We start from the raw sequence: 23,568 nt of genomic DNA, 5'->3' as shown, positions 1-23,568 counted from the left end.
TGATCTCTGGTTCCTCTGCCTTTTCTAAAACCAGCTTGAACATCAGGGAGTTCACGGTTCACGCATTGCTGAAGTCTGGCTTGGAGAATTTTGAGCATTACTTTACTAGCGTATGAGATGAGTGCAATCGTGCGGTAGTTTGAGCGTTCTTTGGCATTGCCTTTCTTTGGGATTGGAGTGAAAACTGACCTTTTCCAGTCCTGTGGCCACTGCTGAGTTTTCCAAATTTGCTGGCATATTGAGTGCAGCACTTTCACAGCATCATCTTTCAGGATTTGAAACAGCTCAACTGATCCGGAGGCTGGGAAAGATTGAAGGCGGGAGAAGGGGACGACAGAGGATGAGATGGTTGGATGGCATCACCGACTCAATGGACATGAGTTTGAGTAAACTCCGGGAATTGGTGATGGACAGGGAGGCCTGGCATGCTGCAGTCCATGGGGTCTCAAAAAGCCGGACACGACTGAGCGACTGAACTGAACTGATTCCTCGCCTTAAGGGACCCGGCGGAAGCGAAGAGACTAGCTCGGCGGAGATCGGGAGCTTGTGAGATGGGCGGGTGCCTGCCTCGGGAGCGCGCAGACCCGGAGCTCAAAGGAGGAGGGGCTTTGGGAGGTTCCGAGGGCTTTCTGGGCCCGTGTAGGGCGGGGCAGGACGTTGCTAGGGGGATTCTGATAGGTTCCGTCGGGAAGGTTTGCGTCCGTCAGGCCTCGCCCCGCTGGAACGCGGTAGACGAATCAGGTGACTGCGGCGGTAGTCTACTCGGGAGGCCGAACCAGGCGGCGGCTCAGATCGCAGCGGAAGAGTCGGTGAGCTGCCGAGGATGGGCGACTGTGGGTGGGCTCCCAGGGCTGGGCCGCTGGGCCTGCGGCCTTTGGGGGCGGCGGCGGCAACCCAGCCCCGGTGGGAGCGGAGGCCTGGCTCCCGGCCCGCCACCTCCGATCTTCCTGGGCGTCCTGCAGTCTGTCGGTGCCTCTCTCTGACCCTAGCCTGGCAGAGGGTCACCCTTGGGCACTCGGGGTCCCCAGCAGGGCAGAGGAGGTGAGGTCTAACGTCCACGAAACTTTGTTGAGTATTTCCGACGGGAGAACCCAGGCTCGGGGAAGTGATGGCTGGGGGAAGAGACTGGGCGCTGTGAGGACGCCTTGGGCACCCAGTGTGGGATCCATACCCAAGGTTAAGGACGGCAGGGCTAGTCAAACAGGAGGGACCCCAGTACTTTTCTTTCTTTTTTTTTTCAGTGCTTTTCTAACGTTTCTTAGCTTCCAAATCCCAACATACGGAGGCTGGTAAAAGCAGAGCAGATCTGGTCAGGTCCTGAGACCGCTGAGTCCAGAGCAATGTTGCTGAAGACAGGTACCTACATGGACTGGGTTGGGTGTGTGTGGCTTTGGGAGGGGTAGTGACCACTTGTGGGAAGGGAGGCGGTGGTGCTGCCTGGAGGAAGTTCCAGTCCTGTGGTTTCTGGGCCTCCTTCCCTGATGTGGGCATATGGGGAGACATGTTCCTCTCTTATTCTTGGAGGTGGGCCAGGAAAGGAGGAGATCCTTCCCAGGCAAGAATCAGTTCCCCTTCAAAGAGACCTCTTCTTTGCTCACCCCCTCTACCTCACAGCCAGAGGCCCTATCTTCTGTAACATCAAAGTGTGCTGATAACAGCCGTATAACATCAGTATTCCATTTTACAGATAGCAATTTAAGGCCCTACGGCGCTGTTCCCGCCAGCTGACCTCTTAAGCCCTTCTGAAGCCTCTTGGGTGCCCACGGAGAACACCGAGCCCTGGATGGGGCTCAGGAGACCTGGGTCCTGGCTACAGTGTCCTGTCAAGTTCTGTGTGAATGGAGTAGGGAGAGCTGGTCAGGGTGTAGAAAGCCTGTGACTCCAGATGTTAGATTTTGGTGATCCCAGCACTGCTGTGGCGACAGCAGGGGGGAATCCAGGCCTCAGACACCGACCGCACTATGCCTGGGGCTGTCCACCCACTCACAGCCTGGTGGGAGCCAGCAGTTGCAGGAAGAGCCCTTTCCACCTTAAGCTGGAGAGTCTAGTTCCCATAACGTGTGGGGCTGGGCGGCATGCGGATGGGGTGGGGAGAGGGCTGGGGCTATGGGAGCCACTCACAGTCCACCCCACTACAGTGCTCTTGCTGGCCTTGGTGGCCCAGGTGCTAGTCCTGGAGAATGGGCTCCTGCGGAAGCCACCCATGGGCTGGCTGGCCTGGGAACGCTTCCGCTGCAACATCGACTGCAATGAGGACCCAAAGAGCTGCATCAGGTGAGCCAGGTCTGCGCCAGCAGACAGGAGTGGGGGCCGGCGAGGGTGGGGGTCAGCTCGGAAAGAGGGCAGGGTCAGGGCCACCCCCATCCCGGAGAGGAAGCAACCGGAGGTAACTTTTGAGACGTCTGGCACTCAGCCTCATGACCAGCTTGGGGGCATCTGTGGTGACCTCAGGCCTGTAGGGGACCCAGCCCCTGAGATAAGGGAAAGGAGATCACAGTTAAGGGTCAGGCCTGACCCCACGTGCTTCCCACTGGCCCAGTCCTGCTTCTTGGCCTGGAAGCCAAATCACCCCTTTCGCTCCACCCTGCTTATGGCTCAGGACGTAACCCTTGGTCACCTGGCTTAGTCTCTAGCTTGACAGCAAAGGCCACGGTCCTTACAGGCTGGATCCACACTCAGAGTATCTAAGAAGTTTGAAACCCTCTGAGGAAGGGGGGTGGGGTTAGGGCGAGGCCCACGCTGGGCCACTGAGCAGCGTGCCCTCTCCCCTGCCCCTCGCCAGTGAGGAGCTCTTCATGGAGATGGCTGACCGGCTGGCGCAGGATGGATGGCGGGAACTGGGCTACGTATACCTTAACATCGATGACTGCTGGATTGGTGGACGTGATGCCAAGGGCAACCTGGTGCCAGATCGCAAGCGCTTCCCCCACGGCATTGCCTTCCTGGCTGACTATGTGAGCCCCCCACCCCAGCCCTGTCCTGCCCGTTGGCCTGCGGGCCAGACCACTCTTTCCACCCCATCCTACTTAGGGCTCATTTCTATAGTCCCTGCCTGAGAACAAACAGTTTGGTGGAGGAGATAGATACGTGAACAGGTAGTTGTGAGTCACGGTCGTGAGCAAGAGCAATGAAAAACCTCTTATTCAGCCTGGGATTTCAGGAAGGTTCTCTTGAGGAGGCTGATCCTAGAGAGGGCATTCAAGGCAGAGGGGATGGCAGGAGGAAATGCCTAGAGGCTGAGACAGCCCACGCAAGGTGTGTGTGTAGGAGGGAGGGGAAGGGTCATGTTGGCAGAGGCAAGGCCAGGCCAGAAAGCTGAGACCCTTCCCTCCAGGCTTTTGGGAGCCTCTGAAGGTTGTAATGGGGCCTGGTCAGCTATGCCTGTGAGTGGTTCCCTGAGGTATCCACTGTGTTCTCAACCCCTCCCCGCCCCAGGCTCACTCCCTGGGCCTGAAGCTGGGCATCTACGAGGACTTGGGCAACTTCACCTGCATGGGTTACCCGGGAACGACGCTAGACAAGGTGGTGCAGGATGCGCAAACCTTCGCCGAGTGGAAGGTGGACATGCTGAAGCTGGATGGCTGCTACTCAAGCCCCCAGGAGCGGGCCGAGGGTGGGTCCCGCAGCTGGCTGGGGCCATTAGGTAGACAGGGAGGGGTGGCCGTGGAAGGCCCCCCACTGGCTGGCTGTATGGCCCCTAGGGGGTAGTGTTTCCCAGTTCCTCTCCCCCAGGGCCTAGGGGTATCTTGGCTCCCGGAGCGCTGGTGCCTTGCTCTTCCCAGGGTGTGCGTGCAGCTCTGGTACAGGAGAGGTGCCTCCTCTTTTGAGCATTAGTCTCCTCACGTGTTGGGGGAGGTTTGAGCTGAGGCCCGAGATCACCTTGGGTTTCTTCATCCTAAAATGTGGTGGTTGGACTTCTCCAGGGTACCCCAAGATGGCCGCTGCCCTGAATGCCACAGGCCGCCCCATCGCCTTCTCCTGCAGTTGGCCAGCCTATGAAGGGGGCCTCCCCCCAAAGGTGAGCCATTCTCCGCACCCACCTGGCAGTGCCACCCCGTACCCAGGCCTTTTTGCCTTCTGTGCAGCCAGAGCTTCTGTCATCTTAGTTGCTCACATGCTGATTTGTAGGAGGCCGTGAGTACCTGAGGGCTTGAGCAGCCCAGGGTCTTAGAGGAGACAGTTGTCAGCTGGGCTGAAGGGTGTGGGAGCTGTGTGTCAGGTGCTGACACAGCACCGCTGCAAGCACTCAGAATCCTGGGTGTACTGAGTGGGCTTGGAGGACCGGAAGACTGGTGAAGCCAAGGCAGGTGGGGCCTAGCCTCCGAAAGGCCTCATGGGCACCTCGCCAGGGGCCCCTCAGCATGTGGGATGCTAGAAAGGGTGGAATCAGATGTGTAGACTGGATGGAGAACCCTGGTGGAGGGTGGCAGTCTCCCTGAGAGAACACAGGGGTGGGTATGTGGGAGGAAGGCTATGGGTACCCCAGCCCCGGTTTCTATACCCTGCGCTTGGTCCCTGCTGGCATGAGAGGGAAGGGTCAGTTTCCCGCAAGCAGCACGCCTGGAGGGGAGGCCTGGGCAGCCCAGAGGAGGGGCACTCCCTCCGAAGCCCTTCCTCATGCTGAGCACGCTCAAAGCCTGATCTCTTAAGCCTTCCCACGCTCTGTGTCCCCTGCTGAGGCTCCCCAGCTCCTGGACAGGCCTCCGGGCCGCAGAGTCTGACGCTGGCCCGGGACTCTGCCTGCCTCCACATCCAGGTGAACTACACCCTGCTGGCAGACATCTGCAACCTCTGGCGCAACTTCGATGACATCCAGGACTCCTGGAGGAGCGTGCTGTCCATCCTGGACTGGTTTGTGGCCCACCAGGACGTGCTGCAGCCGGTGGCCGGCCCGGGGCACTGGAACGACCCAGACGTGGTACCAGCATGGAGGGGGCTGGCCCGGGGCCCACGGCCGTGTGCTGTCTTCCTGGATGCTCTTTGCCAGGCTCTAGCTCGGCACCTCTGAAGTGTGTCCTTGAACCACCGTGTGGGACATGCCGTGGGAGCTTGCTTACTATTCTTTGCCCAGGGCCCCACCCCCACGTCTTAGGTTAGAATGTTCAGGGAGGGCCTGGGAATGCCCACTGTTAACAGTCTTCCCAGTCGGTTCTGATGTTTCCTCAAACTTGAGAGCTTGGTCTGGAGAGACTCTGGTGCTTCATCCCCCTGTAGGATGGAGAGCACCACGAGCCCCCCTCTGCTATCATTCCCTCCCTGGACTGTCTTGCCAGGCCTGCCTCTGAGCCCCCTCGCAACACTCTGTGCTGTTCCCTCCATGGGCAGAGCTGGCCCCTCATACCTACTTCACTCATAGCCCTGACCGCTTAAATTGCCCTGCAGTTTCTCCTACAGTTTTCTAGCTGTCACCAAGTATTTACCCCCAATGGCAGTTATAATAATTACAAATAATAGGCCAGGTGGAAAGGGTGAGAAGTGGACCTGCTAAAGTTCGAGCTCCAGCTCTGCCACTTACCTTGGGCACTTGACTTCATTTTTTCTGTGCCTCAGCTTTGTCATTTGGAAAATTGAAATAATAATAGTAGCTCCTGTAATAATGTTGTTTTGAGGGTTAAAAGGATGACTCTTTATTTTAATTTTTCTAGGCCAGTGCATGTCTGTTTTTGTAAACAGGACTCAGCTCCCCAGGGGTTAGGGAGGAGCTGACCTTCACTGACCTACTGAGTGCTAGGCCCAAGGCCAAGTACTCTTATTTTTTGTCGTGCCACATGTCATGCAGACTCTTAGTTCTCTGCCCTGGGATCGAACCCATGCCCCCTGCAGTGGCAGCTTGGAGTCTTAACCACTGACCACCAGGGATGTCCCCAAAAGGATGATCCTTTAAATGCTTAGTACCGTTTGGCACATATGCATTGTGTAACTAAATTGGTCTCATTAAGTACACAACAGTGTTGAGTTAGCAATAATCGTTTGTCCTGTCAGTGTATACTGGTTGCCTGGGGACAGGAGTGCCCATTGGTGCAACTATCTTTAGGGCAGGTGGGTAGCTAATGGCAGGAGCAGACACTCTTCAGGTCTGACTTCTACCACCCTGGCTGTATTCCTTCCATGTTCCAGTTTATAAATGCCTTCGGCAGTAGGATTTATGGGATTCTTTCAACATCCTGTGACATGGTCAGAACATATTATCACCCCTACACTCTTGTTGGGAAAAAAAAAAACACTGAGGCTCTGAAAAGTGATTTGACCCACCCCAAAGCCACAGTGCCAGGGAACAGTATTGGCAGAACTAGGGCCCATAACCTGGCCGTCCTCCCCATCTCTCTCTTGTCTTGCTACAAGTTTAGGGTTGGTCCCCATGCCCACCGCCCTGTAGAGGGCAGAGCTGAGCGCTCCTCTCCTGCCCCTAGTTGCTCATCGGGAACTTTGGCCTCAGCTTCGAGCAAGCCCGAGCCCAGATGGCCCTGTGGACGGTGCTGGCGGCTCCCCTGTTGATGTCCACAGACCTGCGTACCATCTCCGCCCAGAACGTAGACATCCTGCAGAATCCACTCATGATCAAAATCAACCAGGATCCCTTAGGCATCCAGGGACGCAGGATTCTCAAGGTACTGGGGTATGGGGCCAGGGAAGGGGGGGAAGCTGAGAGACTGGGCTTCCCTGAAAACAAGGCTGCAAGCTGGAGGTTAAGGGGTCAGGATCGGGGTCTCTAAAATCCACTCAGTCCCTCCTGGTTGCATTCGGTCGGAGGCCCTACTGGCAGCTGGTCTGACTGTCCCCTACTTACCCAGGTAATAGCAGGGCCAGAGCAGGACAGCTCATGGGACTGGGGGAAGGGAGACATCACCACAAATGCCCGTGGGAACAGCATGGCCCCCTGGTTTGGAAGTATTAATACAAGACGTCCGCACAAGTCTGTGATGTCTGGCAGAGAACTTGGGCTTGCCTTAGAGTTTAGGACTTGCTTGAACCAAGGAGTATAACTAAGTACTAGTAGTAGCATTTACTAGTTTTTGAGCACCTGCTGTGTGCTAGGCATTCTAGATACATTTTCTCAGAAGGTAGATGCTCCTTCCTGGTTTTACAAATGAGGAAACGTAAACTTGAAGCGCCTCAGTGATATTGTCCCGAGGCCACACAGTGGGTGAGTGGCACAACAGGATTAGAGGCCTGCAGCGTCGCCTCAGAGCTTGTGCTCTCTGTGCAGAACCCTTGCCCCTCTAGTGAGAAGGAATCTCCACCACTCTAGAAGGCACCCGCTGAGCCGGTGATGCCCAGAGGCGGCGTCTGATCCTGCAGAGGGGCTGACAGTGGAGCCCGGCCCAGAGACCTTCTGGAGGATGGGGCTTCCCGCTCCTGGCTCCTTGGGGTGGAGCTCGTCATTCCCACTGGACTGTGCCCTCCAGTCTAGAGCCAGGGGCTGTCCACGGGTGTCCCTCCTGTTACCCTGTGAGCTCTCTGACGTTAGGACCTCAGGCAGCATTTGTCGCGTCCAAACAGGGGGCCTAGCACAGAGGAAGTGTCCAGGAGCGTCTGTTGAGTCAGGAAAGGAAAGGAAAGGAGGAAGGAAGAAGGGAAGAAAGAGAAAGAAAGGAGGAGGGAAGGTGCAGTTAGAGGAGTTGGTGCTAGAGGGCTGTCTTTCCCCCTCTAAGCTTCTGTGGGCTGGCGGGACCCAGAGCTCAAGGGAGGGTTGGGAAGGGGGCTTCGGGGCCTGCTGAGCAGGGGCCCCAGCCAGTTAGCCATCTTCCATGCCCAGGAGAAATCCTACATTGAAGTGTACTTGCGGCCCCTGGTCAATGAGGCCAGCGCCATCGTCTTCTTCAGCCGCAGGACAGACATGCCTTATCACTACCATTCGTCCCTTGCCCGCCTGAACTTCAGCAGCTCTGTGGTGTACGAGGTGAGTGCTCTGCTGTCTCAGGACTTCAGGCTTCCCAGGGGACGCTGCTGAGTTCTCACTCACACACCCGTCCCCCTAAGCCGTGGGTCCTCTGGCTGGTGCGGTTCTCTGCTCCAGTGCTTTCAAGCTACACAGATGAACTGCTGTGTGTAACTGAGTCCTGCCAGCCCCCAAGGTCGTGGCTTCCCCTCTTTGGTCTTGCTGGCACGTCTCTCGGGTTCTCACCCCTGGCCTGTGCTTAGGTACTGCTTGGCTTGGCCAGAGGGGACGTGATTCGGGGGTTCACGCTCCCACTTCTGTAGGGCATACTGGAGGCTCCACATAGGCAGACCGAAGTTCGGGTGTTTCATCCTCTGCGGGGTGGGGTGGGGTCCGTGCAGCCATCCTTAGGGTGGCATTGGTGCTATCCTCCCCCTGCAGGCCCAGGACGTCTACACGGGTGAAATCATCAGTGGCCTCCAGGATAAAACGAACTTCACCGTGATCATCAACCCTTCGGGGGTGGTGATGTGGTACCTGTACCCCATCAGTAAGCTGGGGATACCCCAGCAGTGAGGGGCTGGGGCCAGTGACAGGCTGTGGCGGCACCACTGAGCCTGGACCATGGAGGGTCCGTGTGCCGAGGGCCAGTGCGGTGGGGTTCTCTGCTCCCTAGGCCTGCTCGGCGACCCGACCTCATCAGACTTGGGGTGCGAGCTGAGGGCCAGGTCCCGCTCCCTGCTGGAGCTGGAACTCTCCAGGAAACTTGCCTCAGGGAGACCCTGTGGCTTTGTGGGCCTCTACCGTGTCTCCACAGCCCCACAGATACTGCTGAACAGCTCAGTCAGCCTCCCCTGTGGGGACAGGCAGGGACACGCATATCTGTCGGGACACGCATATCTGTCAGGACACGAGCCTTGGACCTTCTGTGTGTTGACTCTGAAATCAGGAATTTTGGGAATTTTTCTTATAACTAGGAGTAGAGCTCTGATCTCTTGTCAGGAATCCCCGTGAATTATGTGACTGACTTTCCTGCCCGGAGAAGGCCTTGCAGGCTGACGCGGCCTGGGAGTGACCTTGGCTCCTTCGGGTCACCAATAAAGCTGTTTTTCTGTCAAGCAGTTGCAACGTGGACCTGGGCCGTGGGCGGTAGGGACTCCGGGGAGCACGGCACGAGGTGCCGGTTTCAGATTGCGCCTCACAGGGAAGATGTATGGCATCGTCCGACCCCTCACTCCGCAGACCAGCAGATGGCACTTCTGGCCATGCCAGGCTTGCCCCTCACCCCAGACCATCCCTGCTCCGCCCAGCACTGAGGAGGTGACAGCACAGAGCGGCCGGCTAGTGATGTCCCGGGCCCTCTGCCCAACCCCGTCCACGTGTTACAGGCTCTGCCTGCCTTGACCACACTCAGCGGCCCCTCGGCCACACAGGGAAAGGCCCCGGTCTGCTGGGGGGTGCTGCGTCACTGTCTGGGCCGTCTTTCAGGCGCCCTCCCCCTTCCTGACGGCCTCAGTCAGTGGCGCCCCTGGCTGCAGCAGCTGAGGGCAGTGAGCTCTGCCTTTCCCCCACAGGGCCCACACAGCTTGTCCTCTGCTCGTCAGTCCTCCCAGCTCCCCCCTGAGCTTCTCTCCTAACCTGGGTGAGAGGACTTTCAGATCCCTCAGCTGTGTCCGAAGGAAGGTCCAGGGGCTCTCTTTGTGACCTGAAGTATGTTTCCTGCTCCTCCTCCTAGGGAAGGGGGTATCCAAAGAACGGCTGGTTCTTGACTTCGGTTCCTCGTTCCCAAGCCCTCTCTTTAGCTAAGGCCTCAGGGCGTCTGTCTTCCATGGTGGCCCTCGTTCTCCTTTGGAAGGGGGCAGCAGAGCAGGTGAGGTAGGTTCTCCTTGTGCTTTGGAGCACACGCTGGGGCACCCAGGCCCCAGGCTTTGTGTGGTCCTCCCTGTAGGAACTCTTCTAGGGGCTCTCCCATGTTCCCTTCCTCGGGGGTCTGAGGTCCTTATGTTTAGAGTATGGTGGAAAGAACTCTCAAATGTGCATTTTATAGGGTAATTTAAGATCTCTGGAGTCCAGGGTCATCAGAGGAAGCTCCCTTTTCCCAGTTGATGTCTTGAGGCTGTGGGTCACTCAGGAGGACTGACGCCTCCGTAGCCCAGGCTTCTGCCCTCTGAGGTCTGTCAGCTGCAGCTCCAGGTCTTGGTCATAGTGCTGTTCGAGCCAAATGGAATGGTCTGGGCAGGAACACTTCTTTTGCCAGTCCCAGGAAAGATCTATCCCACCACCCTGGGATGTGGTATTAGCGATTGAGAACAACAGACTTGGGACTTGGGGCCAGGGGTCAGCCTGGATTTGACCAGCTGATTACTGTGCCCTTCCAGACCCAGAGATAGTTTTTACTTGCTGTATAGCTTTATCCTGAGGTACCTGATCCATACTGCAGCTTTAGCCTTTATTCTCTTAACACGCGGTGTGCCTATCTTCTATGACATTGTTTTACTGCCCTTCACCAAAGGCCAGTTTGGAACTCAGTTATTTTTCCCAAGTTCAGTCTTGTTTGGACCCAAGAGTACCCCTTCTGTTTTTTTAAAAAATTTTTTACTATGGAAATTTTTAAAAATAAAAATAAACTGGTAATTAAGCCTTCATGTACCCATCACCCAGATCCAACAACCATCAACCTGTGCCATTGTTTTATCTCTCTCATCCCACACATACTTTTCTGCATGTGAGCTGGAGTATTTGAGAGCAAATCAAAGAAAACTAAACACCGCTGTGTAGCTCTAACCGATCATAGGGCCTTGAAAAGAATATATGTCCTTAATAAAAATTTTAATATGATGACCAGTCTGTGTTCAGTTCAGTTGCTCTGTCGTGTCCAACTCTTTGTGACCCCATGAATCGCAGCACGCCAGGCCTCCCTGTCCATCACCAACTCCCGGAGTTTACCCAAACTCACGTCCATCGAGTCGGTGATGCCATCCAGCCATCTCATCCTCGGTCATCCCCTTCTCCTCCTGCCCCTAATCCTTCCCAGCATCAGAGTCTTCCAGTGAGTCAACTCTTCGCATGAGGTGGCCAAAATAGTGGAGTTTCAGCTTTAGCATCATTCCTTCCAAAGAACACCCAGGGCTGATCTCCTTTAGGATGGACTGGTTGGATCTCCTTGCAGTCCAAGGGACTCTCAAGAGTCTTCTCCAACACCACAGTTCAAAAGCATCAATCCTTCAGCGCTCAGGTTTCTTCACAGTCCAACTCTCACATCCATATATGACCACTGGAAAAACCATAGCCTTGACTAGACAGACCTTTGTTGGCAAAGTAATCTCTCTGCTTTTCAGTATGCTATCTAGTCTGTATTCAGTTTTTGCCAAATGTTTTTTAGGGTTTTTTTGCTTTTTTTTTGTTGGCCACACTGTGCAGCTTACAGGCTCACAGTTAGTTCTCTGACCAGAGACTGAACCCAGGCTGTGGCAGTTGTAGCCCGGAATCCTAACCAGTAGCGCCCCCACGGAACTCCCACCAGTTGTCCCCAAAATATTTTTCTATAGTTTATTTGGATCAAAATCCAAGCAAAGGGTCAAAAAAGTGGTCCAGTAAGAACCACTGAAAGTTTCTCATTCTATAAAAGCAATGAAAAATCTGCCATATATAATCAGAATTAGCTTTAAACTCTAGAAATTAACCAAAGGCTTCCGTAACCCAGAGAGTGCTCAGTCAAGAAAGACAGTAGAGTGTTGGTAAGAACAGTAAGCTCTGTAGAGTCTTTAACTTACCCTAGTACCAGATGTTGTCTCCGGGCTAGACAGCATATTAAAAAGCAGAGAGATCACTGCTGACAAAGGTACATATAGTCAAAGCTATGGTTTTTCCAGTAGTCGTGGGTGGATGTGAGAGTTGGACCATAAAGTTGAACCCTGAAGAAATGATGCTTTCGAACTGTGGTGCTAGAGAAGACTCTTGGGACTGCAAGGAGATTAAACCAGTCAATATGAAAGGAAATCAACCCTGAATATTCATTGTAAGGATTGATGGTGAAGCTGAAGTTCCAATACTTTGGCCACCTTATGCAAAGAACTCACTCATTGGAAAAGACCTTGATGCTGGGAAAGACTCAGGGCAGGAGGAGAAGAGAGTGGCAGAGGATGAGACGGTTGGATGGCATCATCGACTCAATGGACATAAGTTTGATAAACTCTGGGATATAGTGATGGACAGGGAAGCCTGGCGTGCTGCAGTCCACGGGGTGGCAAGCGACTGAACAGCAACAACAGTACCTGATTTTAAGTCAGCTGTTTAAAACATGTTCAAAGGACTAAAGGAAACCATGTCCAAAGAGCTAGAGGAAAGAGTAGCATCTCACCAAATAGAGAATACCAGTAAAGAGACAGAACTTACAGAAGGGAACCAAATAGAAATTCTAGAGTTGAAATGTATAATAACTGAGATGAAAATTTCACTAGAGGGGCTCAGCAGACATAACCACACAGAAAAAAAGTCAACAAACTTGAAGATGGGTCCATAGAAGCTAACCTATCCTTTGGACATTGTGGGAGAGGGAGAGGGTGGGATGATTTGGGAGAATGGCATTGAAACATGTATACTATCATGTAAGAAATGAATCACCAGTCTATGTTCGATACAGGATACAGGATGGTTGGGGCTGGTGCACGGGGATGATCCAGAGAGATGATATGGAGTGGGAGGTGGGAGGGGGGTTCAGGATTGGGAACTCATGTACACCCGTGGCAGATTCATGTGAATGTATGGCAAAACCAATACAGTAAAGCAAAATAAAGTAAAAATAAAAATTAAAAAAAAAAAGCTAACCTATCCAAGGGATAGAAAGGAACATGAAGAAAAATTAATAGGCTCAGAGACTTGTGAGATACCATGCAGCACAGACATGAGGAGAGAAAGGGTGGAAGGCTACAGAAACAATGGATGAAAATGTTGCATATTTGATGACTAATCTACACATCAAGGAGCTCAACAAACAACCAGCAGGGTAAAGTCAGAGATCCATATGTCAACACATCATAATCAAACTCTCAGAAGACAGTCTTCCCTGGTGGCTCAGCAGTAAAGAATTTACCTGCAATGCAGGAGACCCAGGTTCAACCCCTGGGTAGGGAAGATCCCTTGGAGGAGCGAACGGCAACCTACTCCAGTATTCTTGCCTGGGAAAAAAATCCCATGGACAAAGAAGCCTGGAGGCTACAGTCCAAAGGGTCACAAACAGTCAGACAGGGCTGAGCGACAGACCATACCACATGTCATAACCAGAAGATAAAGGGAAAATTTTGAAAGTCAGACAGAAGTGACTCATCACATACGAGGGAATATACTTCAAGATGAATGAGAATGAATATGCAACACCAAAAATACTAAAGCAACATACTAACGCTTATGGAGTCCAAGTGATAACCAGAGGGAAATTAATAGCCATAATTTGCCCATGTTAAAATCAGTGAAAAGACAACCTACACAATGGGAGAAAATACCTGCAATTCATGTATCTGATAAGGGACTTGTATTTAAAATATATTAAGACATTGTAACTCAATAAAAAGGCAACCTAATTTCAAACTGGGCACAGGATCTGAATAGACATTTTTCCAAGGAAGATATGCAAACAGCCAATACTCACTAAATGTAAATGAAAACAGCAGTGAGATACCACTTCACCCCAAAAGGATGACTAGAAAGAGTCAGATAATAAGTGTTGGCAAGGATAAGGAGAAACTGGAACCTTCATATGCTGCTGGTAGGAATGTAAAACCATATGTCAAGGGACCCAGAAGCCTTACCCATCCATGCATCAGGTAATAGGCATAGACTCCAGTCCTGACTGTAGAAAGTGGCCTCTGAACTGGCCCCAGTCCCTCTCAGCCACAGTCTGGGAGACCCCGGAGAATGAACGCTGTCTTAAGACAATCACCCGCAGACGGGAGAGCCTTTGTGGAAGTCTAGGTTTCCGGTGGAGAATTTCCAGCGCACTGCTGCAGAAAGGCAACAGTGGCTTGGACACACGAGAGGAGTCAAAGTAATAACCAGAGGGAAATTAATAGCCACATCACCCCTCCCCCAAGGCAGCACAGCTCTGCCCAGGGAGGCATTCTTGGCCCTTGATTTCTCCCACGGGAAGCGTGCGGGCGCACACCTGACGTCCTGGCTGTGCCGAAGAGGCACGCTTCTCTCACTCCACCCAGAGGCCAGGGTCATGGCTGCCTGAGGCGGGGGCGGGAAAAGGCTGCGAGAGGGGCTGATAGGACTCGGGGCGGGGGGATTAAAGGATGCAGATCCCTGCCTGCAGGCCCCCCCACCCGGCTCATAGGCCGCCCACCCCTCAACGCACCCCCACCTCCACCAGCACCCCCACTCACACCGCTACCCTGCGGCTAGCTCTCTGTGCACACCCCTGATGGTGGTGAGTGTGGCCTTTGGCAGATGGCTTTTGAGTGCATGTAGAAAGCCAGCCTGAGTCTGTAGGCCAGGGAGAGACCACAGACTTGAGCTTTAACTCAGAACTTGGGCAAACAAAGCGGAGGCTGTCAGCTCCGGGGCTGGTGTATTTCGGGACCGAGGGAAGGCAAGCAAGCTTAAGAATTCTGCCACAAGGGGGAGCAACAAGTATGGTGGCGGTATATCCATAGAGGTCTGGGAAAGCCTCAGATTCTAGCAGCACTGGCGGAAGGGATTTCTCTCCCAAAGTCAGCTGGTAAACAATCTGGAGGGGTGACTGCCACTGCAAGTGTGAAGAAAACCACTCGAGACTTCAAGTAACATGAAAAACTGAAGGAACACGACACGACCAAAGGATCACAGCCGTCTTCTAGGAACTGGCTTCCCTCCTTCAAGAGAGGCTCCAACAGTACATGAACTGAGAACTTCCAGAGGTACAGGCTGGGTTTAGAAAAGACACAGGGACCAGAGATCAAAGTGCCAACATCCATTGGATCATAGAAAAAGGAAATTCAAAAAGAGCATCCATGTCTGCTTCACTGACTGTGCTAAAGCCTCTGTCTGTAGATCACCACAAACGGTGAAAAATTCTTAGAGATAGGAATGCCAGAACATCCGCCCTGCCTCCTGAGAAACCTGTAACAATACAAGAAGCAACAGTTAGAACTGGACATGGAACAACAGACTGGTTCCAAACTGCGAGAAGTACATTAAGGCTGTATATTGTCACGCTGCCTGTTTAACTTATATGCAGAGTACATCATGCGAAATGCCAGACCGGATGAAGCACAAGCTGGAATCAAGATTGCTGGGAGAAATATCAATAACCTCAGATATGCAGATGATAACACTCTATTGGTGGCAAGTGAAGAGGCTGAGAAAGATTGAAGGCGGGAGGAGAAGGGGCCCACAGAGGATGAGATGGTTGGATGGCAGCACCGACTCAATGGACATGAATTTGGGTGAACTCCGGGAGTTGGTGATAGGGAGGCCTGGAGTGCTGCGGTCCATGGGGTCGCTAGAGTTGGGCACAACTGAGCAACTGGACTGAACTAAACTGAACTGAAGAGGAACTAAAGAGCCTTTTGATGAGGGTGAAAGAGGAATGTGAGAGAGTTGGCTTAAAACTCAGCATTCAAAAAACTAGGATCACGGCATCCAGTCCCATCACTTCATGGCAAATAGAAGAGGGAAGAGTGGAAACAGTAACAGATTTTATTTCCTTAGGCTCCAAAATCATTGTGGATGGTGATTGCAGCCACAAAATTAAAGGATATTTGCTCCTTGGAAGAAAAACTATGACAAACCTAGACGTTGTATTAAAAAGCTGAGACATCACTTTGCCACAAATGTCCATATAGTCAAAGCTATGATTTTTCCAGTAGTCATGGATGGATGGGAGACTTGGACCATAAAGAAGACTGAGCCCCAAAGAACTGATGCTTTCAAACTGTGGTGTTGGGGAAGACTCTTGAGAGTCCCTTGGACACCAAGAAGATCAAACCAGTCAGTCCTAAAGGAATTCAACTCTGAATATTCATTGGAAGGAATGATGCTGAAGCTGAAGCTTCAATGCTTTGGTCACCTGATACAAAAAGCTGATGCAAAAATCTTTTCAGTGGAAAAGATCCTGATGCTGGGGAAGATTGAGAGCAGGAGGAGAAGGGGATGACAAAGGATGAGATGGTTGGATGGCATCACTGATTCAATGGGCATGAGTTTGAGCAAACTCTGGAATATAGTGAAGGACAAGGAAGCCCGGCATGATGCAGGCAATGGGGTGGCAAAGAGCTAGACATGGCTGAGTGTCTGAACAACAACAATAACAACCCAAAGGCATGGAGATCTGCAGTTTACCTGATGGAGAATTCACGATAGCTGTTCTAAGGAAGGCCAATGAGTGACGAGAAAACAGAAAGGCAATTCAGCAAGATCAAGAGAACAACACATGAGTAAAATGAGAAGTTTAATAGATAGAAATCATTTTTAAAAAGAACAGAAATTTTGGAGGTGAAGAATACAATGAATGAAATGAAAAATTCGATAGAGAGTGTCAGTGGACCAGCAGAATGATCTCTCGTCAAGTAACTGGTGTGGTTTCTGATTCCTGGCTGGACCTTAACAAGTACCCAGGGAGCCTGGAACTGGCCATTCAAAGATCCAGGTGAGAGACAGGAAGACAGGAACGGGAGTGATTGTAGTGAAGATGAAGAAAGAGGGACTGGCCAGACCCCCATGACTGAGTGGCTGTGGACAGGAGACACTGGCGGTAAATAAAGACAGAAGCGTTAGGGAGTGGTTGAAGATTACCTATTTCATAACACTGCCTCTAGCAACAGTTTAACATTTCTAGACTCCCCTGATAAAAACAATAAAACTGGATTCCTGTTTAAAGAAACTCAACCCGTTTTCAGAAACTATTTCAGAAACTATTTCCCCATACAGTCCCTGGAGAGGCTGTATATGGGAGGGGTCCTGCAAAGACTGACCTCCCAGCTGAAAGAGATCCTATACTGCCCAGGTTGGAACAGAGGTTATTTATACTGAGTCAGGATGTACAATATAATAAACTAGATGATTTGCCTCACTAAAATGGACTGTCTCATTTATAGAATGAGAAAAAAGTTGCATATGGTGATTTAGTTATATATTCTATTTCTAGATCTCAATCTTGGCTCCACTTACAGCAATCTTAATCAAGTTAATTTCTCTGTGCTTCCACTTCCTCTTCTATGAAGCACGGCTGTTAATAGTTCCTACCTCGTAGGATTGTGCTAGAGGATAAAATGAGATCATTCACGTAAAGCACTTTAGAAGGGCACCTGAATAAGTCATTATTTAGGCCTGACGTTTCCACATTGTGGTTTTTGCCACTAAGGCCAGAAGAGCTCTGTGGGAAGCCTTGGGAAGTGACAGGCTGTCGCTCTTAATGGGTTTCCCAGTTCTCATGTCTCCCCTCATCCCCTTTTTCAAAAGAGCAATTTTAGGCTTACTGAAAGATCGGGAAGAGAGTTTCCATACACCCTCTCTTCCCTCAGGTCTCCTGCAGTATCTTCACTGTTGGCATATGGCATTAGTATGGTGCATCTGTTGTAACTGATGATGACATTGATGTATACAACTAGCTAAAGTCCTTAAGGGAATCTCCTGGTGGTTCAGTGCTTAGGTGCTTTCACTGACGTGACCAGAGTTCAATACCTGATTGGGGAACTAAGATCCCAAAAACTGCGTGGTGTGGACGAATTTTTAAAAATAAATAAAAATAAAGTCCATAATTTACATTGGAATTCACCTTTTGTGTTGTACATTCTATAGGTCTTGACCTGTAGCCACCATTACAGTCCTGCACGAAAGTCTCGCTGCCCTAAACTCCTCTGTGCTCCATTTACTCATCCCTCCCTACCCCCATCTCAGCCCCCAAACCACCCATTTTTTCAGTCTCCATAATTTTGGCAGTCTTCGTAATTTTTCCTGTTCCAGAATGTAGAGAATTGAAGTGACTGCAACTATGTGGATATTGAATTTTTTAAATAGGTTGGGTATCCATTAAAATGGATTTGCTCAGCTATTTACATTAATGAGTATTTAAATGCAATAGATATCATTTCAGGTGACAACATGAATGAATAAAAGTCAATGCAATTGGACTATTTTTTTGTTTGAAAAAAAAGAGAATTGAAATTATACAGTATGTAGCCTTTTCAGATTGACTTCTCTCACTTGGCAGTTTGCTTCAAGGTATGCTTTCATGACTTGATAACTCATTTCCTTTTATAGCTGGAAATATTCCATTGTATGGATGTACCACTGTTTATCCACTCGAATACTGAAGAACAGCCATCTGGTTGCCTCTGTATCTTGGCAATTACGAATAAAGCTACTATAAACATTTATGTTGAGTTTTGTGAGGATATAGTTTTTCAGCTCATTTGGATAGATACCAAGGAGCTCAATTGCTGGATCATGTGGTAAAAGTATGATTAGTTGTTTTTTGTTTGTAGGGGTTTTTTTCCGCCAAGTCATGTGGCATGCAAGATCTCAGTTCCCCGACCAGGGATCAAGCCCAAACCCCCTGCATAGAAGCACGGAGTCTTAACCACTGGACTGCCAGGGAAGCCCCAAGTATGTTTAGTTTTATAAGAAACTACCAAACTGTATTCCAAGTGGCTATGCCATTTTATATTTCTACCAGCAAATGAATGGATGCTTCACATCCTTGCCAGCATTTGGTATGGACAGTGTTTTGAATTTTAGCCATTCTAATAGATGTGTAGTTGTAACTCATTGTTTGAATTTGCAGTTCCCTAGTGGGAAACCTGTATACAGGTCAGGAAGCAAGAGTTAGAACTGGACATGGAACAACAGACTGGTTCCAAATAGGAAAAGGAGTATGTCAAGGCTGTATATTGTCACCCTGCTTATTTAACTTATATGCAGAGTACATCATGAGAAACGCTGGGCTGGAAGAGGCACACGCTGGAATCAAGATTGCCAGGAGGAATATCAATAACCTCAGATACGCAGATGACACCACCCTTATGGGAGAAAGTGAAGAGGAGCTAAAAGCCTCTTGATGAAAGTGAAAGAGGAGAGTGAAAAGGTTGGCTTAAAGCTCAACCTTCAGAAAACTAAGATCATGGCATCTGGTCCCATCACTTCATGGGAAGTAGATGGGGAAACAGTGGAAACAGTGTCAGACTTTATTTTGGGGGGCTCCCAAATCACTGCAGATGGTGATTGCAGCCATGAAATTAAAAGATGCTTACTCTTTGGAAGGAAAGTTATGACCAACCTAGATAGCATATTAAAAAGCAGAGATATTACTTTGCCAACAAATGTCCGTCTAGTCAAGGCTATGGTTTTTCCACTAAGAGTTGGACTGTGAAGAAAACAGAGCGCTGAAGAATTGATGCTTTTGAACTGTGATGTTGGAGAAGACTCTTGAGAGTCCCTTGGTCTGCAAGGAGATCCAACCAGTCCATCCTGAAGGAGATCAGTCCTGGGTGTTCATTGGAAGGACTGATGCTAAAGCTGAAACTCCAATACTTTGGCCACCTCATATGAAGGGTTGACTCATTGGAAAAGACTCTGATGCTGGGAGGGATTGGGGGCAGGAGGAGAAGGAGACGACAGAGGATGAGATGGCTGGATGGCATCACCGACTCAATGGACATGAGTTTGGGTGAACTCCAGGAGTTGGTGATGGACAGGGAGGCCTGGCGTGCTGCGATTCATGGGGTCACAAAGAGTTGGACACGACTGAGCAACTGAACTGAACTGAATGACATGTGATGCTGAGCATCTTTTTATATGCTTATTTGCCATCCCTATATCTTCTTTGATGACATAGCTGCTCAGATCTTGTACCCATTTTCTTTTTGGCTGTGCTGGGTCTTCATTGCTGTGCACGGGTTCTTTCTAGTTGTGTCAAGTAGGGGCTACTCTCTTGTTGCGGAGCACAGGCTCCAGAGTGTTAGGGCTTCAGCAGTTGTGGTGCACAGCACTTGGAAGATTCCACAAGATTCCGTGGCAGGTGGAATCCTCCCAGACTAGGGATCTAACCTGTGTCTTCTCCATTGGCAGGTGGATTCTTAACCACTGGGCCACCAGGAAAGTTCCTTCTGCCCATTTTTAATTGGGTCATTTTTCTTATTGTTCAGTTGTAGGAATTCTTTATATATTTTGGATATTAGTCCTTTACCAGATGTCTTTTGCAAATATTTTCTCCAAGTCTGTGGCTTTTTTCATTTTCTTAACAGTGTCCATCACAGAGCAGAGTTTTTTAATTTTAATAAAATCCAACCTAACAATTTTTTCTTTCATGGATAGTGATTTTTGGTGTTGTTTCTAAAAACTCTTGCAAAGCCAAGGTCATTAGTTGTTCTCTTATGTTATCTTCAGGAGTTTTATAGTTTAGCATTTACATTAGGTCTTTGATGCACAGTGAGTTAATTTTTGTAAAATATCTGTGTCTAGATTTTTTTTACACATGCATATCCAGTTTTTCCAGTGCCATTTGTTGAAAAGACTATCTTTTGCCCACTGAATTGTCTTTCTTTTTCAAAGATAAGTTGATTACATTTGTGTGGTCTGTTTGTAGGCTTTCTATTCTGTTTCATTGATGTTTGTCTATTCTTTCACCAACACCATACTGTCTTGATTATTGTAGCTTTATATAAAGTCTTGGAGTTGGACAGAGACAGTTTTCCAACTTTGTTGCCGTTCTTTGATATTGGATTGGCTGTTACTGGTCTCTTGCTTCTTCATATAAAATCTAGGATCAGTTGGTTGATATCGACAAGATAACTTGCTAGAATTTTGATTAGGATTATGTTGAATCAATAGACCAAATTAGGAAGAACTGGCATCTTGACAACATTGATTTTTCCTATCCATGTACATGGACTAGTTTCCTTACTGAGACTGGACCATAAAGGCCTTCCTGGTTGGAGCACCAAAACAACACAGGGGAGGCTTACCTGGTGGTTCAGTGGCCAAGAGTCCGAGCTCCCAAAGCAAGGGGCCGGGGTTCAATCTCTGGTCAGGGAACTAGATCCCACATGCTGCAACAAAAAGATCTTGCATGCAGCAACTAAGACTCGGTGCCATGAAATAAGTAAATAAGTATTTTAAAAAAACAAAACAACGCAGGCATCCCCTTCTTCAGGAAGCCTACAGAGCCAGCTCAAGCTGGCCAGAACTCCTCCTCCAAACCCTGTGCAGACCTCTATCAACTGCACTTTTGTCAGGAATTGGAAGTGTCTCTCTTACTGGTCATCAGGTTAAAGCCAGGAGTCTATGCCAGAATTAGGTCTAATGGAGAAACCCAAGCTTGAGCAGAAATATTTCTTAAATAGTTCCTATACTGAGGTATGCCAAGGCCATATCAGAGGTCTGAGGACCAGGGGAAATAAGACCAACAGAGCAAGGCAACAGGGGGAGGTCTAGACAACCTCCCCAGGGGGACCACACGGAGGGCGCGGCACCTGCCTGCTTCCTCCTCGCATTTTAGGGGTGGGTGGAGCCCAGGATAAGGTGGACACTTGGGAAATGTAATGAAATTATCTATCTCTGGAGCAGTCTGTGTAGTCCTCAAGATCAGGCCATGTCAGATTCCTTAGAGTACAGGACTGGCAGAAAGCAGCCTCAGTACATACTTAAGCTGAACTGATCCTTAGTGAGCTCATGGCAATACGGTTTGGGGCAGTACAACAAACAAGTGGTCACTCCACAAGCTCTCACATCAATTTACTCTGGCCTGCCTCTCCACGGAGAGTCAGAGAATAGGCTTCCTTGACTTGGACAAGTGCTCCATCAAGAGGATTCAGAGACCTCAGCACTAAGACCCAACTCTCTGGGAACCAGACAAGTGCGGTGCCCACCCTGAAGCTGAGAGCCTGGGTACCTCCAAGCTGCCCTCCTGGGAACCCCCAAGGGACCAGCACCAGGAGATGCATGTCAGCGATGCCCTCAGAAACGGGGAGAGCCAGGGCCACGGCCGAGGTATGCAACAGCAAGCATTAATTTAATCGAGGGTGTCTAAGCAGGGGACCCTAGCCTCTTTGGTTCCAGCGATTTCTCTCTTCTGCTCGGGTCAGAGGCAGGAAGAAGGCCTGTTTTCTAAAGAGAGTCAGTCTCCATCCTCAAGCTGTTTTATGTGCCTCTTCACAGCTCTCTCACGCTAGTTGGCTTGCAGTCTGTTTTCAAGCATCTTCCTTCCTTGAGAACAGGAGTCATCTTCTCACCTTCATCTGTGTTTTGAGGCACTAGGTATAAAGGAAGGCACCTGGAATTAAGCTGCCTTTACACTAGCCGTTCCCCCTGCCTCGGGCACTCTTCCCCAGATATCTGCATGGCCACCCTGCTCATCTCCTTCACCCTTCAGAGCCTTACTGAAATGTCACCTTCTCAACAAGATACAATCTGCTCCCTCTGCCAACCCCAGGGTTCCCAATCTCCCTTACTTTGCTCTATATTTTTCACAGCTCTCAATAAGTTCTCTGTCTTTGCTTTTTCTGCAGGTTGAATATGATATGCCTAGTTATATCATCACATTACATAGTATATAATACATATAGTATATATACATATAGACAGTGTTTCAGTATTACTAGAATGTTAGCTCCATAAGAGCAGGAATTTTCGTTCATTTTGTTGAACACAAAGCACACAGAGGGCTTCCCTGTTGGCTCAGTGGTAAAGAATCTGCCTGCAGTATAGGAGACTCGGGTTGGATCCCTGGGTTGGGAAGATCCCCTGAAGAAGGAAATGGCCATCCACTCCAGTATTCTTGTCTGGGAAATCCCATGGACTGAGGAGCCTGGCGGGCTACAGTCCATGGGGTCGCAAGAGTCAGACACGACATAGTGACTAAAGCACCACCACCAAAGCTCACAGAAATGGCACACAAACAGCACTCAACACACGAGCGTGGGAATGAAAAGGGAGACCCAAGTTCAGATCCCGCCCTGTCAGTTATTAGCCGGCTGTATGCCTTTGGCAATTTGCTTCTCCCTCAACCGCAGTTTCTTCATTTATGAGGTTGGAGTCTAAGCACCCACCTCACCGGATTATGCATGTGAAGTGCCTGCCGGGATGCTAGGCATGAAGAGCTAGTTAAAACCATTTTGGCCAATTGATATAATCACTGCCTCTCAGACTCTTCAGCTTCCATCTGTTATAGGTACCCGTTACTCAGGGCCATCACAGAGGCAATTAATGCATCAGCGCCTTCAACTCTGAGGCTGTGATGAGGGCAGGAGGGCGTGAGGCCATGCATAGCCAAAGGGCGCGGGATTCTCTTTTTCCTAGGCTACTTGAGCTGACTCAGGGGCAGCTGACCCCGGACTCTCAGCTCTCAGTCACATGGCAGCCACAGATCTGGAGCCAGCCTTCTGGTCCTGTGAGGAATCTGAGCCCTTCTCTGACCTGCTAAACCACCTCTGACACACTCAATTTTCTAAGCCCTCTGATCAAGTCTGCAGCAGGGAAAGGGACTCCGCTCACCAGGACTTCACAGGTGTGTGGAGAAGATCAGGCCACGGCGTGCACATGAACAGCTCTTACCACTTGGCACCTGTGGGATGAAAAGGAGATGCTCAAAAAGCAGTTCCCAAGTCAGAGGTTAGGGTCCCATATCCTGCCTCCACCGCTCATCAGTTGGGATTCTTCGGTTTCCTAAGGTCTCCAAGCTTCATCGTGCTTAGCAGTAACATGAAGACAGTAAC

General features: G+C 50.2%; 1 protein-coding gene across 5 annotated transcripts; it reads left to right on the top strand.

The window, feature by feature from the left end:
• Nucleotides 1-739: 739 nt before the first annotated feature.
• Nucleotides 740-8,997, top strand: NAGA (alpha-N-acetylgalactosaminidase). 5 transcript variants are annotated; one of them, XM_042245139.2, is made up of 10 exons: nt 740-809; nt 1,263-1,356; nt 2,139-2,274; nt 2,783-2,954; nt 3,436-3,613; nt 3,924-4,018; nt 4,757-4,918; nt 6,411-6,608; nt 7,757-7,900; nt 8,321-8,997. In XM_042245139.2, the coding sequence occupies exons 2-10, from the start codon at nt 1,341-1,343 to the stop codon at nt 8,453-8,455; spliced, it is 1,236 nt and encodes a 411-aa protein (XP_042101073.1). In that variant the 5' UTR covers nt 740-809; nt 1,263-1,340; the 3' UTR covers nt 8,456-8,997.
• The last annotated feature ends 14,571 nt before the right edge of the window (nt 8,998-23,568 follow it).

Source organism: Ovis aries, chromosome 3, assembly GCF_016772045.2.
Source record: "Ovis aries strain OAR_USU_Benz2616 breed Rambouillet chromosome 3, ARS-UI_Ramb_v3.0, whole genome shotgun sequence".
NCBI classification, from domain to species: domain Eukaryota; kingdom Metazoa; phylum Chordata; class Mammalia; order Artiodactyla; family Bovidae; genus Ovis; species Ovis aries.
The sequence above is the reverse complement of the archived record's forward strand: the minus strand, read 5'-3'. Positions and strand labels throughout refer to the sequence as shown.